The following is a 16,529-nucleotide window of genomic DNA, read 5'->3' on the forward strand; positions in this document are numbered from 1 at the left end:
ACATCTGGGTGGACATGAACTCATTACAACAAATTCTTATGTTTATGTTGTAAGAAGTCACTCAGTGTCTGTGGATTTAATAAGTCACTTCACACCACAGAAAATATTTAATAAATCCAAAAAACGGAAAGAAGAATATAATGACAGAAGAGTTTCTGTCTCAGTTCTCTGAAACTGAGTCCCCCATAGGAAACTGGTCCCAAAAGTTCTTGAGGGTTCACTGAAGAAACCAGTTTGCTACTGTTTTTCATCCTTTTAGTGTTCAAAGGTACAGAACGACTCCTTGCCCTTGTCAGTTTAAAGAGTCACATCTCCGTCCCCCAAAGGTTAACAGTCTGGTGCAGAGCCATACAAACGGGGGAGGGAGGAGCGCTGGGGAAGGCCTATCATTTCAGGAGGGGCTCCGCCTCTCCAACGGCAGGAAGAGAAGGAACCGCGCAGGCTCCGGCACCTCGCTCCTGTAAATGCGTAATCCGGTCACACGGCAGTCCTTAGACAGGTACGTCTCCGAGTACCAGGCCAGCTCTAAGAGGAAACAAAACCACGCGTGGACAGAAAAGGACTGAGAGGCCGTTCTGGTCGCTCTCTGTGACCCATCATACTTCCAGGAATCGGGAGCTGCTGGATTTGGAGTGGAATGGCTCAGACCACATCCGCCGTAGGTCACCCTGGGAAAGAAGGAACTTCACTAAGTCACAGGTTTCAACTCGAGGCATACATACCTACAAGTCCTTTCTGACTCCTGATCTCAGATCAGATTGCTTCTGTGGAGAATCAAAGAACATTCAAATTTTACTCATTGGAAAGGTTATAACCCCTCATTCTTTGAAGAACTCCTAGAAGGGCTCTTAGGCCCCTTGAGCGGGTGTCCTCGTGGCAGTGTTATCACTTATGATTCAGATGATCTAGGCAAGATAATTAACCTCTGTGCCTGTTTCATCTGTAAAATGTGGATGATAATATAAATCTTGTAAATCAGATAATGCCCTTAGTTTTTACAATGCATTTCTTAATTATTTCCAAACTTTAATGCAGAGTATTAAAGGGCTATTAGGTGGCAACAGGGTGCTGTTTTTTAAGAGAAGCAGGAAGTCTCTGTAGCAGGGCTTTAGGGATTTCAGTTAATTAATCATGACCAGGTGGTAAGGGGTCTACTCATTAGTGTTTTCAGCCAATGGCTCTAAGAACCTGGAAGAAGTTGCTACTATCAGGTTAGCAAAAACAAGCAAGCAAACAAACAAAATCCTCCCCAAACAACAAAAACAAAAAGATCCCACTCTCAAGATCAGGAGCTTATTAGGGTCTTAAGCAGAACCACCTCCAGCAAGGAGAATACATACCCAAGTCCAGGGTCAATGCCATGTTATTGCTTTCACTGGTTTATAACTGCCTCTCTCACCTTTAAATAGGCCATCGTGAGGAGTGGCAATAAGGTAAATGGCACCAAATAGAGAAGGGCGGGCTGGGCTGCTCGGTGAATTCGAGACGCCACAGTAGCAGTGAGCAGACCTGCGGGGAGAGAGAAACATTCGTGAATAACTCCAAGGGGACAGCCCTGAGAGAGGAGAGCCGCTGTTACCTGGCTGCTTCTTGGCACAGTCCTGAGATTGTATAGCTGTAATGTGACACATTCCATCCAATGGTGGGGAGTGAAATGCCCAGCTTGAGCAGGTAAAGAAACAGGGAGCAGCACAGCTTTTAAAAGCGTAGAATTCCAAGGACCTGTGAGTAGCCCAAGCCCCACTCCGTGCCCAGGTCCCTGGTTCCAGGCCTCATTTCAGCCTTGAGTGTGCCTGGTCTCCCTCTGTCTCCTGTGGTATATGATGATAGACTTGGAGGCAAAAGACCTGGGTTCAAGTTTCAACTCTGCTGCTTATGACAGCCATATAACCTTGGCTAAGGCCTTTCACGTCTTGAGCCTCAGCCTCCTCATCCGTCTAATGGGGATACCACAGTTGCCCTGCCCCCCTCAGAGCTAGTGGAGTGGAGTGGCAATGAACCCACGCCTATGAGAGCACCGTGGACTGTGAAGTGCTCCTTCAGTAGAAGGCACAGAGGCAAGAAAGGTGCTCCTTTCCGTTCACTGTCGTAGCTGTTGGAGTACAGACAGGTTACTAGCCCAATTACAACCGTCTCTTCCTGTCTGCCCGAAACGGAGCTGGCTAGAGAAAAGCTGGCCGAGGGAGAGTCCGAGGTCAGAGGTGATGGAAATGTTAGAGCAGATGAAGGGAAGTATCTGTCTAATAAAGTAGGCAATAAACATGACATTCGTTAAACTCAAGCCGAAGATTTAATTAAGCACACAGACTGCTCCACAATCATCGTGTGGTAGGTCTTCTCAACTTTGAGGCCTGACCACACTTTTCCTGCAATGTTCTTCAAACATATTATTGGATAGGGAACTAGGCTGCTGGCCAACACATAGAGCATCTTTCATCTCGTGGGTCAGTTTTTTTTCCTTTGTGTTTGTTTATAAGAGCAACCAGTCACTGCTCTCCTTTCATCTGGCATCTGCAGCTAGAAGACCTGATTTAATTCCAGGGGTTGGAGGACAGCCAGAGGGGGGACTGCATGCAGTCTCTGGTTCTCTTACCTACGAAGTATCCAATGAGGGTGCAGTGAAAGTAGGAAACCTTCTGCATGCGTCCGGAGATGTTGGCGGGTCCAGAGGCACTGCAGGAGTCACCGTTGGCTTGCTTTTTGTAGTTGTCATAACGAAGGACAAAGCACAACAGGAGTCCAGGCATCACGATGTCTCCAATGCCCAACATAGAGAAGTGACTGCCAGTGGAGCTGGAACGTAGTGTCACATGTCAGGGGTGCCACCTTCTACAACCCCATTTCTCCTCCTGCGCAAAGTCTGTTCACTTTCTAAGAAGTCAAAGAACTTATCTGAACGGTAGATGGCAATCTCTATGGGTTTAACAACACTGGTTTTTAAGAGTTCAGAGATTAAGAGCCACAAGGGTACTGGCGATTGAGGTCTTCAGCCCCACGCTCAGCGCTCTGGGAGAGCACCGCTTAAGTGACTGCTGGAGCCATCTGCTTGAGCGCTGCCACCTCTAGAAATGTCAAGCAGCTCACTATGTGTCACACATTCACTGCTAAGACTTCAAATAAGCACCTACTACTGCCAGACATGGGAGATTAAAGCAGCACATTAATCTTTCCAAGATTATAGTTCCAGGAACTGTATAATTTTAGCATTAAGACATTTTTACAAATGTATTAGAAGTAAAAAAGATCCAGATTCTCCCGTTAATTCCCTCTAGCCAACTTTAAACTATGCTAACAGCGGTAACATAGGGTTGTTTGATAACATTATTCAATATTAAAAAGCTGCACCTGTATCACTTAATGATCAGTCTTTGCAAGTTAAGTCAGTATTCTTGTCCTCATCTGTAAAATGGAGATGACTCACAACCCTTTTCCAGTCCAGCATCAGAATGCTGATGACAAAGACAGACAAACTGGGGAACAGAGGGGCAGAGGAAGGCAGTGTCCTCACCATCACGAGATGAGGCCGACACGCCAGTCTTACCTGGGGAAGACCAGTTTTCCAGGCAGAGACAGGCGAGGAACATCGCGCCCAACATTGGGCCCCAGGTGGAGCTTCCGGGATAGAACGTCAAGGGGATTGTCAGCCGGCTGTGTGGCCACCTTCACCATGACGTTGCTATTAAAGATGTAGGCAGAGAAAAACACCTGCCGAGGGGAGAGTCACCTTTACCAGAGGGAGCTGGAAGCACCCCGATCTCAGCACCAGCCCTCTTTGTTCTTAAGAGCAGAGTCTCAGTACTGCATCATCAAGCTTTTTAGACTGCACGCTTTGAGGAGAAAGAAAATCTTTGCTCCTGTGTGTACATGCCGATTTTTTCTCTCCACACCCACAGAGGAAGCCCTTACAGCAGAGCTGCCAGCGCTCCAGGGCAGAGAACCTTGCCTGCCTGCTCCCTTTTCCACCCCGAGAGTCACACGTGTACTCTCTACTGTAACAAGTCTCGACAAACCCAGGCACGGACAGCTGCCTGCTCACCTTTTAACAGGTACAGTGCAGCCGGGAGTGGTCTCAGACAGGAGGTACTCTGGCCAGCAGACTTTGGATATTTAGAGTTAAAAATTTTCCGGAGTGAATGTTCCAGTTAAACACAAAGGAGAGCAGCAGCTCTGGGGAAACAGACACTCACCCAAAAGACATCGTAGATTAAAAGCCCTGAGAGAAGCAGGCAGGAGACCTTGAGGCTGGGCAGGCGGACGAAGGCGATCATAGCGACACAGAGACCCATGGCCAGGGCTGGGGAGGAGACAGCAGTCAGTGTGGAGCACAGGCTCAGCTTCTCTCCACAAGCTATTCAGCTCATAAACCTAACAGAGTTTGTACGTCCCTCAAAAAATCAGGCAGCCCTAAACCCCAGTCTAAGATGTTTACACCCTACTAGTGCAAAGTGCCCACCGCTGGCCCACTGTGACCGGCTCGTATTTGGGGAAATCCCTTTTCTCATGCTATAGATGGTGCTCAACTATCTAAGACCCAGGGGACTGTTCTGAATGCTAAAGCTCTAAGCCAAGCTCAGTTCTGGCCTCCCAGCTCTCGTCTCCTGCCTCCCCCCATTACTTCAGATGCATCACCCTTGCTCCTTTAAAGCCAATGCACACCCTAGATCACATCTTTTTCACTTAAGGACACTGTTCCAGCCACTCATTTTATGCTCATCCTCCCTACCTGGGTCTAAACTAAACACAAGACAGAACTGCTCAATGACAGGATTCTGCATGACTCCACACAATGTCATTCTATCCCTAATCGTCCAAACAAGAAACTCTGGGCTCCTTTTCATCTCATCGCAACCTTCATCACGCACACTCAGGCTGCAACCACTTCGGGGTGCTCCTCTTTACTGTCACGGCACACCTCGGTCATGATTCCCGTACTTCCTAGTGTGATGTGTGTATCCTTTCCCATTTTCTGTCCCTCTCCCCCACTTACTCTTCACTGCCATTGTCAAAAATCAGTTCACATCATTCCCTGCCTTAAATCACGAGGTCCCCTACTCTCTGATCAAGTCCGACTGTAAAGGCATGACTCACACAGAATGGCGCTGCACCACACGGGCTTGGCCTCAAGCCTCTTCTTTTGCTCCTATGCCTCCACCTACTCCTTCTCTCTAAGATGAGCGATAACCTCTTTCCAATCATGCCAACCAAGTCTCCCCACTGTACTCCAAGTCCATGTTTGAAGAGGCAGCATGCATCCCATCTGACTACTTCAGAGAAGGTTCTTAATACAAGCATGTTGAATGAGAATCACTCCCACCGCCAACTGAACAGTGCCACCAGCCATGTCACATCCCTGAAACACACGCTCAACTATTCATCCAGTTTGCCTCTCTTTTTCTTCATTCATCAGCTCTTGCAAACATACCACACCACTTATTGGTCAAATTCTTTCAAGTCTTCCCAAATTTAAAAGATTAATTTGTAAGATGAAACTGAGTAGATAAAAAAGTTACAGATTTAGTTCAAAAAACTCTGAAGTACTTTCTTAATATTAATGCTTCTTGGTATAACTCTGAAAACATACTTCATGCCTCGCCCTTTAAAATAACCACATTTATCATTCTGTTTTCACTGTAAATTAACTTCAAGGAATAGGCTTTAATTAAAAAACACTCATTTAAAAAAACTCTACAACCACATTATCGCTAACAACAAAATGATTTCTGATTCTGCAAAGAAGTCTGGAAAGACAATTTCCAAGTCAAAGAAGAACATATTTCAGAATGTTACAGACACGTGCTAGAAGGCTATCTTTTCTGTTAATGGCAGAAAACAAGTCAAACACACATCAAATACCAATCTGAGAAACAAACAACTAAAAAGCTCAAAGACTCTCTCCGTTTTTTGTTTTTGTTTTTTTTTGAGGGAAAACTAAGCTTGGTCACAAGGGCAATTTAACTAGTGTAAACCGGTAAGAGATCCTTGGACAAGTAGATATTGGGAAGTAGCAACAATGACAGAAAATGATATAAAAGTTTACAAGTTAGGGCCAGTAAGGGTTTGGGGAGCCTCCCTGAACGCTCAATGACAGCACCACTGTAGCTGAGCCGTCCTCAGAGCTGCAGGGACACAGTGCCTGGAGAGGAGAGGAGCCCCTCAGACCTGGCACTGCCTCCAAAGAGCTCTGTTCCAAGGTCTGGATTAGCCTCGTGGTCGCTTGGAATGGGTAACAGGAAAAAGTGTGATCCATACCCATAATCTCTGCTTTCCAAATTCCTCCCTTAAAAAAATTCTTGGGCTTCCCTGGTGGCGCAGTGGTTGAGAATCCGCCTGCCAATGCAGGGGACACGGGTTCAAGCCCTGGTCTGGGAAGATCCCACATGCCGCGGAGCAACTAGGCCCGTGAGCCACAATTACTGAGCCTGCGCATCTGGAGCCTGTGCTCCGCAACAAGAGAGGCCGCGATAGTGAGAGGCCTGCGCACCGCGATGAAGAGTGGCCCCCACTTGCCGCAACTAGAGAAAGCCCTCGCACAGAAACGAAGACCCAACACAGCCATAAATAAAACAAAAAAAACAAAAAAAAAAACACCCAGCAGAGTGCCCAATGTATAAAAATTACTCAATAAATGTTAGCTATTAGTACCTTTATAAAATGATATAGACATGTATTTATGTAATTACACAAAAGAAGTCTCTATCATATATAACATATTATATGACATACATTATATATTCCACATATATTTATAAATAATATGGGTATTATATTACAGTATAATCCCATTTATATTAACAAAGTATAGTCTACACAAAAATTTGCATTCCAATTTTCACAGTACCATTATTCACAATAGCCAAAAAAGTGGAAACAACTGATGAATGGATAAATAAAATTGATGCATCTGTACAATTAAACAGTATTTGGTCATAAAAAGGAATGGAGTACTGATACAAGTTACAACATGGATGAACCTTGAAAACATTATGCTGAGTGAAAGAAGGCAGATACAAAAGGTCATATGTGATTTTATTTATGCAAAATGTCCACAAGAGGCAAATTCACAGAGACAGGAAGTAGATTAGTGGGTGCCCGGGGCTGGGGTGGGGGAATGGGGGAGTGACTGCTACTGGGTGTGGGTTTTGGAGGGTGGGTGTGAAGATGCTCTAAAACTGATTGTAGGGGACTTCCCTGGTGGCGCAGAGGATAAGACTCCGCATTCCCAATGTAGGGGGCCCGGGTTCAATCCCTGGTCAGGGAACTATATCCCACATGCATGCCGCAACTAAGAGTTCACATGCCACAACTAAGGAGCCAGTGAGCAGCAACTAAGACCCAGCGCAACCAAAATAAATTTAAAAAACAAACAAACAAACAAAAAAACAAACCGGGGACTTCCCTGGGGGCAAAGTGGTTAAGAAGCCACCTGCCAATGCATGGGACACAGGTTCGAGCCCTGGACCAGGAAGATCCTACATGCCGCTGAACAACTAAGCCCGTGCGCCACAACTACTGAGCCTGTGCTCTAGAGCCCACGTGCCACAACTACTGAAGCCTGTGTGCCTAGAGCCTGTGCTCTGCAACAAGAGAAGCCACCGCAATGAGAAGCCTGGGCACTGCAATGAAGAGTAGCCCCCGTTCAGCAACGAAGACCCAACGCAGCCAAAAATAAAAAAATAAAATAAATTAAAAAAACACAAAACTGATTGTAGTGTTGGTTGCACAACTCTGCAAATATACTAAAAACCACTGAATTGTACACTTAATTTTTTTGAAATAAGTTTAATTAATTAATTAATTAATTTATTTTGGCTGCATTAGGTCTTCATTGCTGTGCACAGGCTTTCTCAAGTTTCAGCGAGTGGGAGCTACTCTTCGCTGCGGCACGCAGGATTCTCACTGTGGTGGCTTCTCTTTGTTGCAGAGCACGGCCTCTAGGCACATGGGCTACAGTAGTTGTGGCTCGCGGGCTCTAGAGCGCAGGCTCAGTAGTTGTGGCGCACGGGATTCGTTGCTCCATGACATGTGGGATCTTCCCCGACCAGGGCTCAAACCCGAGTCGCCTGCATTGGCAGGCGGATTCTTAACCACTGCACCACCAGGGAAGTTCCCCGAATTGTACACTTTAAATAAGTAAATTGTATGATATGTGAATTACATCCCCAAAAAGCTGTTACTAAAAAAGATCTTAAGAATGTAGGTAGACACAGCAACAGTCAGCTCTACCCACCACCAGAGCCTCCCATCAAGCCTCTTAGATAGCCTCAACCACCAGAGGGCAGACAGCAGAAGCAAGAAAAACTACAATCCTGCAGCCTGTGGAACAAAAACCACATTCACAGAAAGACAGACAAGATGAAAAGGCAGAGGGCTATATACCAGATGAAGGAACAAGATAAAGCCCCAGGAAAACAACTAAATGAAGTGGAGATAGGTAACCTTCCAGAAAAAGAATTCAGAATAATGATAGTGAAGATGATCCAGGACCTCGGAATAAGAATGGAGGCAAAGATCGAGAAGATGCAAGAAATGTTTAACAAAGACCTAGAAGAATTAAAGAACAAACAAACAGAGATGAACAATACAATAACTGAAATGAAAACTACACTAGAAGGAATAAGTAGCAGAATAACCGAGGCAGAAGAACGGATACGTGACCTGGAAGAAAGAATGGTGGAATTCACTGCTGCGGAACAGACTAAAGAAAAAAGAATGAAAAGAAATGAAGACAGCCTAAGAGATCTCTGGGACAACATTAAACGCAACAACATTCGCATTATAGGGGTCCCAGAAGGAGAAGAGAGAGAGAAAGGACCAGAGGAAATATTTGAAGAGATTATAGTCGAAAACTTCCCTAACACGGGAAAGCAAATAGCCACCCAAGTCCAGGAAGCGCAGAGAGTCCCATACAGGATAAACCCAAGGAGAAACACGCCGAGACACAAATCAAATTGTAATCAAATTGGCAAAAATTAAAGACAAAGAAAAATTACTGAAAGCAGCAAGGGAAAAACGACAAATAACATACAAGGGAACTCCCATAAGGTTAACAGCTGATTTCTCAGCAGAAACTCTACAAGCCAGAAGGGAGTGGCATGATGTACTTAAAGTGATGAAACGAAAGAGCCTATTACCAAGATTACTCTACACGGCAAGGATCTCATTCAGATTTGATGGAGATATCAAAAGCTTTACAGACAAGCAAAAGCCAAGAGAATTCAGCACCACCAAACCAGCTCTACAACAAATGCTAAAGGAACTTCTCTAAGTGGGAAACACAAGAGAAGAAAAGGACCTACAAAAACAAACCCAAAACAATTAAGAAAATGGTCATAGGAACATACATATCGATAATTACCTTAAACGTGAATGGATTAAATGCTCCAACCAAAAGACACAGGTTTGCTGAATGGATACAAAACCAAGACCCATATATATGCTGTCTACAAGAGACCCACTTCAGACCTAGGGACACATACAGACTGAAAGTGAGGGGATGGAAGAAGATATTCCATGCAAATGGAAATCAAAAGAAAGCTGGAGTAGCTATACTCATATCAGATAAAATAGACTTTAAAATAAAGAATGTTGCAAGAGACAAGGAAGGACACTACATAATGATCAAGGGATCAATCCAAAAAGAAGATATAATAATTATAAATATATATGCACCCAACGTAGGAGCACCTCAATACATAAGGCAACTGCTAACAGCTACAAAAGAGGAAACTGACAGTAACACAGTAATAGTGGGGGACTTTAACAACCCACTTACACCAATGGACAGATCATCCAAAATGAAAATAATTAAGGAAACAGAAGCTTTAAATGACACAATAGACCAGATAGATTTAATTGATATTTATAGGACATTCTATCCAAAAACAGCAGATTACACTTTCTTCTCAAGTGCGCACGGAACATTCTCCAGGATAGATCACATCTTGGGTCACAAATCAAGCCTCAGTAAATTTAAGAAAATTGAAATCATATCAAGCATCTTTTCTGACCACAACGCTATGAGATTAGAAATGAATTACAGGGAAAAAAACATAAAAAACACAAACACATGGAGGCTAAAAAATACGTTACTAAATAACCAAGAGATCACTAAAGAAATCAAAGAGGAAATCAAAAAGTACCTAGGGACAAATGACAATGAAAACACAACGATCCAAAACTTATGGGATGCAGCAAAAGCAGTTCTAAGAGGGAAGTTTACAGCTATACAAGCCTACCTAAAAAACAAGAAAAATCTCAAGTAAACAATCTAACCTTACACCTAGAGGAACTAGAGAAAGAAGAACAAACAAAACCCAAAGTTAGCAGAAGGAAAGAAATCATAAAGATCAGAGTGGAAATAAATGAAATAGAAACAAAGAAAACAATAGCAAAGATCAATAAAACTAAAAGCTGGTTCTTTGAGAAGACAAAGAAAATTGATAAGCCATTAGCCAGACTCATCAAGAGGGAGAGGACTCAAATCAATAAAATTAGAAATGAAAAAGGAGCAGTTACAACAGACACCTCAGAAATACAAAACATCCAAAGAGACTACTACAAGCAACTCTATGCCAATAAAATGGACAACCTGGAAGAAATGGACAACTTCTTAGAAAGGTATAACCTTCCAAGACTGAACCAGGAAGAAACAGAAAATATGAACAGACCAATCACAAGTAATGAAATTGAAACTGTGATTAAAAATCTTCCAACAAACAAAAGTCCAGGACCAGATGGCTTCACAGGTGAATTCTACCAAACATTTAGAGAAGAGCTAACACCCATCCTTCTCAAACTCTTCCAAAAAATTGCAGAGGAAGGAACACTCCCAAACTCATTCTATGAAGCCACCATCACCCGGATACCAAAACCAGACAAAGATACTACAAAAAAAGAAAATTACAGACCAATATCACTGATGAATATAGATGCAAAAATCCTCAACAAAATACTAGCAAACAGAATCCAACAACACATTAAAAGGATCCTACACCACGATCAAGTGGGATTTATCCCAGGGATGCAAGGATTCTTCAATATACGCAAATCAATCAATGTGATACACCATATTAACAAATTGAAGAATAAAAACCATGTGATCATCTCAACAGATGCAGAAAAAGCTTTTGACAAAATTCAACACCCATTTATGATAAAAACTCTCCAGAAAGTGGGCATAGAGGGAACCAACCTCAACATAATAAAGGCCATATACAACAAACCCACAGCAAACATCATTCTCAATGGTGAAAAACTGAAAGCATTTCCTCTAAGACCAGGAACGAGACAAGGATGTCCACTCTCACCACTATTATTCAACATAGTTTTGGAAGTCCTAGCCACGGCAATCAGAGAAGAAAAAGAAATAAAAGGAACACAAATTGGAAAAGAAGAAGTAAAACTGTCACTGTTTGCAGATGACATGATACTATACATAGAGAATCCTAAAGATGCCACCAGAAAACTACTGGAGCTAATCAATGAATCTGGTAAAGTTTCAGAATACAAAATTAATGCACAGAAATCTCTTGCATTCCTATACACTAATGATGAAAAATCTGAAAGAGAAATTATGGAAACACTCCCATTTACCATTGCAACAAAAAGAATAGAATACTTAGGAATAAAGCTACCTAGGGAGACAAAAGACCTGTATGCAGAAAACTATAAGACACTGATGAAAGAAATTAAAGATGATACCAACAGGTGGAGAGATATACCATGTTCTTGGATTGGAAGAATCAATATTGTGAAAATGACTGTATTACCCAAAGCAATCTACAGATTCAATGCAATCCCTATCAAATTACCAATGGCATTTTTTACGTAACTAGAACAAATCATCTTAAAATTTGTATGGAGACACAAAAGACCCCGAATAGCCAAAGCAGCCTTGAGGGAAAAAGACGGAGCTGGAGGAATCAGACTCCCTGACTTCAGACTATACTACAAAGCTACAGTCATCAAGACAATATGGTACTGGCACAAAAACAGAAACATAGATCAATGGAACAAGATAGAAAGCCCAGAGAGAAACCCACGCACCTATGGACTAATCTATGACAAAGGAGGCAAAGATATACAATGGAGAAAAGACAGTCTCTTCAATAAGTGGTGCTGGGAAAGCTGGACAGCTACAAGTAAAAGAATGAAATTAGAATACTCCCTAACACCATACACAAAAATAAACTCAAAATGGATTAGAGACCTAAATGTAAGACTGGACACTATAAAACTCTTAGAGGAAAACATAGGAAGAACACTCTTTGACATAAATCACAGCAAGATCTTTTTTGATCCACCTCCTAGAGTAATGGAAATAAAAACAAAAATAAACAAATGGGACCTAATGAAACTTCAAAGCTTTTGCACAGCAAAGGAAGCCATAAACAAGACGAAAAGACAACCCTCAGAATGGAAGAAAATATTTGCAAACGAATCAATGGACAAAGGATTAATCTCCAAAATATATAAACAGCTCATTCAGCTCAATATTAAAGAAACAAACAACCCAATCCAAAAATGGGCAGAAGACCTAAATAGACATTTCTCCAAAGGAGACATACAGATGGCCAAGAAGCACATGAAAAGATGCTCAACGTCACTAATTATTAGAGAAATGCAAATCAAAACTACAATGAGGTATCACCTCACATCAGTTAGAATGGGCATCATCAGAAAATCTACAAACAACAAATGCTGGAGAGGGTGTGGAGAAAAGGGAACCCTCTTGCACTGTTGGTGGGAATGTAAATTGATACAGCCACTATGGAGAACAATATGGAGGTTCCTTAAAAAACTAAAAATAGAATTACCATATGACCCAGCAATCCCACTACTGGGCATATATCCAGAGAAAACCATAATTCAAAAAGACACATGCACCCCAATGTTCATTGCAGCACTGTTTACAATAGCCAGGTCATGGAAGCAACCTAAATGCCCACTGACAAACGAATGGATAAAGAAGATGTGGTACATATATACAATGGAATATTACTCAGCCATAAAAAGGAACGAAATTGAGTCATTTTTTGAGACATGGATGGATCTAGAGATTGTCATACAGAGTGAAGTAAGTCAGAAAGAGAAAAACAAATATCGTATATTAATGCATGTATGTGGAACCTAGAAAAATGGTACAGATGAGCCGGTCTGCAGGGCAGAAGTTGAGACACAGATGTAGAGAACAAATGTATGGACACCAAGGGGGGAAAACTGCAGTGGGGTGGGGATGGTGGTGTGCTGAATTGGGCGATTGGGATTGACATGTATACAGTGATGTGTATAAAATTGATGACTGATTAAAAAAAAAAAAAGAAATCACACACACACAAAAAAGAATATAGGTAAAAATAATAAAAAATTTGATACATAACACCATCTCTGGACACCTAATTTTCAGGGTATTCAGAGGTACCACTACTAAAACACAGAAAGTAGAGGAAGAGAGGACAAATTTAACCATAAATGATATTAAAATTTCAACTTGTCACACAGTAGTTACTTACCATCCATGAGAAGCCAATGGCCAGTGAGAACCCAGATGAGGACGAGCATGACAGACAGAGAGAATGATAGTAATTCAGCAGCAGTGAAACGCCCACAACAACCAAAGGAAATCCTGGAAAATACACAACATTTATTGGACTAATGGACAATAAATTATATTCAATAATCAAACTCTCCTTTGGTTCTTCATGATCAGAATTTGTGACAGCCAGATTAAAATAGTAGGCAATACCTAGATACCCAGAAATCCAAAATACCCAAATCTCTTTGGAAAAAGCTACAGAAAGTTCAAAGGAATTATACTTCTGCACCAATTAGATAATGTACTTTTTATCCCAAATTATCAACATGGGTATTGAGAAGTTTAAAGTGATAATATCAATCTTTAGAAAATCTAAATGTAGGGGAAATTCTAATTCTTACGAGGAAAACAAAATGAAGAAAGTCAACAATTCAATTCATTAAGCAAAGATGAATAAAATTAAGATGGTACATCTATTTGGTTATCACTAATTCCTGGGAAGATCAGCCGCCCCAAGTGACTGATTTCCTAAGTGCACACAGCATTCTCCATTAGCACAGCATTTTGTTTCCATGGAGCAACGGCTTTAGGAGTTAAGGTGTGAACACTGGGATTAAACCTAAGTGGCTAGTATATATTCTAGGTCATCAAAGATGAAAGGCAAAGAATGTTTGAGTCAAGCACTATTTTCATATTCCATTAACTAGTAAAGGAATGAAAATGCTGCTTCAAAAGAAAACTCATCTTTCAATATAATCAAAGCAAGGAAGCATATTACAGTGACTCTGACTTCCTAAGATTTGTTTATATTTCCTCTGCTATGAAAAGGTGCAAAAAGAAGTACTATCCTACAGTTTTAAAAAAATCAAACATCTCACTTTCCAGTCTTCTGGCATTTGTGTGCTTCAGTCAATACCAAAAATTTAGACCCCTAATCTTGCTATCAAGTATGAGACAAAAACATACATATACAAGTTTACAATTTAGAGGAAAATCCCAAGTCCTTACTTGTTCTGAGGTGAACAGGGTCTTGTTAAATACTGGCACATCGGGAGAAGAAGAAAAGCAAAAGCTATCGTTGCAAGAACTAGAGAAAGAAAACGTATGGTTAATTTTTTGTTGTTTATTATTTTACTAAGTATAAGAAAAATGGCATGACTTATGGAAACAATCATTGCCCAGAATACTTTTCTCGACAAGTGCATACAATAGTATTAATTAACTAGAGAAGAAAAGTATCTTTCTTTAGCACCGCACAGACAACCTCTTAAAAAAAATATTACCTGATTTGAAGTAGGGGTAGCATTGGTAGGTTTTCTCTTTCTCACCTATCTCAACAAGAAATGATAAACAGCGGGCCAGGGTATGATCTAACATGTCTAGCATTTTGATGTTTCACACATGTCCATCATCGCTCAGCTTGAAAACTGATCAGATAGATGACAGTCGAATTACTGTGATTAGCTATGAGTGTTTCTATCTGCAGAAACATGGGTAGGGGTTGCCAATGACTACTCTGCCAAACTGGACTTTCTGGTAACCTATCAGACAAGGAGCCACAGCCAAAGCAATTCTGCTCTGGTGCCACAAAGCTCGTGAGTTTTCAACTCCTGGCCTTTCATTCAGATTGGGTTGGCAGGTCTGAACTGATGATACAGGTATCAAGTATCTCGCAGGTCTGAACTGATGATACAGGTATCAAGTGGTTCAAGGAGGAGTGGGGGGAGAAAAAGCCAGACTTATGAAGAAAAACTTGCATGGTGCAGTGTATAAATCTTAATTTTTGAATGATGATTTTAAAAAAGGTTTAAAAATTTCCTTTTAGCTTAATGTTAAGATTAGATAGAGGAACTCATTTACCTGCTGTACATATTGTAAAAACTACTTGAACTGAGTCAAAGAAGAAGAACATTACTAGGAGAGAGACAGATGCTCCAATTGGAAGGAACAGGGCCTGGGTAGAGTCAATAGTCTGGATACCTGAAAGAGAAAAAGGGACATATCAACGACTTACCTAATAGACACTGTACCCATGTACTTCAGATACATTAACTCATAAAATGCAGACAGTTCTAGGGATTAGTATATAAAATATAGATTATCTAGGCCCTTGGATTCTCTCCTTCCCAGTGAGACTATGAGCTCCTTGCTGTCCTCATAGTGCCTTTATTATAGTAGGTGCCCAAGAAATACTTGTTGAATTGACTTACTACCTCCTGGTGCTAACCATCTGGATGACAGGGTGCCAAAACAAACAAACAAACAACAAACAAGAACATTAAGAGGTAGTAAAAATTCATTTTAGTCAATTTGAGTACATCTGTGGTCCTGTATATATAGGTTTGGTAAAAGAGGTGGTTTAAACCCCCTGACTAAAATAATTTCTCATCATCTGTGGATTTAATGTACTCATGTTCATTCTTCCCCATTGTTGCTAATAGTTGAGGACTGACTTTGGTGGGGGAGGAGGGGAGAACAAGATATATCTGGAAACAGTAAATCAAAAACATTTCTTTGTGGGAACATTTTAAAGAGTAAATAGGAGATAAATGGGGGAACCAGAAGCTCTTGGGATAGAGCAGGATTTAGCACAGTGGTTCTCAAGTCTTGGCTGCTCATTAGAATCACCTGGACAGCTTTAAAAAAATCACAGGACAGCTTTAAAAAAATCACAGTGCCTGGGCCCAACCCCAGAGCCAACTAAACTGAAATCTCAAGGGGTTAGTAGGTCCAGGAAAAACTCCCCACAAGATTTTATTTTGGGGGCTACCCTGGTGGCACAGTGGTTAAGAATCCACCTGCCAGTGCAGGGGACACGGGTTCGAGCCCTGGTCCGGGAAGATCCCACATGCCGCGGAGCAACTAAGCCCGTGCACCACAACTACTGAGCCTGCGCTCTAGAGCCTGTGAGCCACAACTACTGAGCCCACGTGCCACAACTACTGAAGCCTGCACGCCTAGGGCCCGTGCTTCCCAACAAGAGAAGCCACCTCAA

General features: G+C 41.8%; 1 protein-coding gene across 1 annotated transcript in view; it reads right to left on the reverse strand.

Annotated features, from left to right (window-relative positions):
• Nucleotides 1-437: 437 nt before the first annotated feature.
• The window catches only part of SPPL3 (signal peptide peptidase like 3), a 122,196-nt gene continuing 106,104 nt past the window's right edge, over nucleotides 438-16,529 (reverse strand). Inside the window, exons 4-11 of the mRNA XM_059894825.1 lie at nucleotides 15,395-15,514; nucleotides 14,543-14,621; nucleotides 13,512-13,624; nucleotides 4,188-4,294; nucleotides 3,542-3,705; nucleotides 2,594-2,793; nucleotides 1,400-1,509; nucleotides 438-668 (exon numbers count right to left, since the gene is read on the reverse strand). Of these exons, the coding sequence (XP_059750808.1) occupies nucleotides 597-668; nucleotides 1,400-1,509; nucleotides 2,594-2,793; nucleotides 3,542-3,705; nucleotides 4,188-4,294; nucleotides 13,512-13,624; nucleotides 14,543-14,621; nucleotides 15,395-15,514 (965 nt within the window). The 3' untranslated portion in view covers nucleotides 438-596. The remainder of the gene's footprint in view (nucleotides 669-1,399; nucleotides 1,510-2,593; nucleotides 2,794-3,541; nucleotides 3,706-4,187; nucleotides 4,295-13,511; nucleotides 13,625-14,542; nucleotides 14,622-15,394; nucleotides 15,515-16,529) is intronic.

Source organism: Balaenoptera ricei, chromosome 14 (genome assembly GCF_028023285.1).
Source record: "Balaenoptera ricei isolate mBalRic1 chromosome 14, mBalRic1.hap2, whole genome shotgun sequence".
Classification (NCBI taxonomy): Eukaryota; Metazoa; Chordata; class Mammalia; order Artiodactyla; family Balaenopteridae; genus Balaenoptera; species Balaenoptera ricei.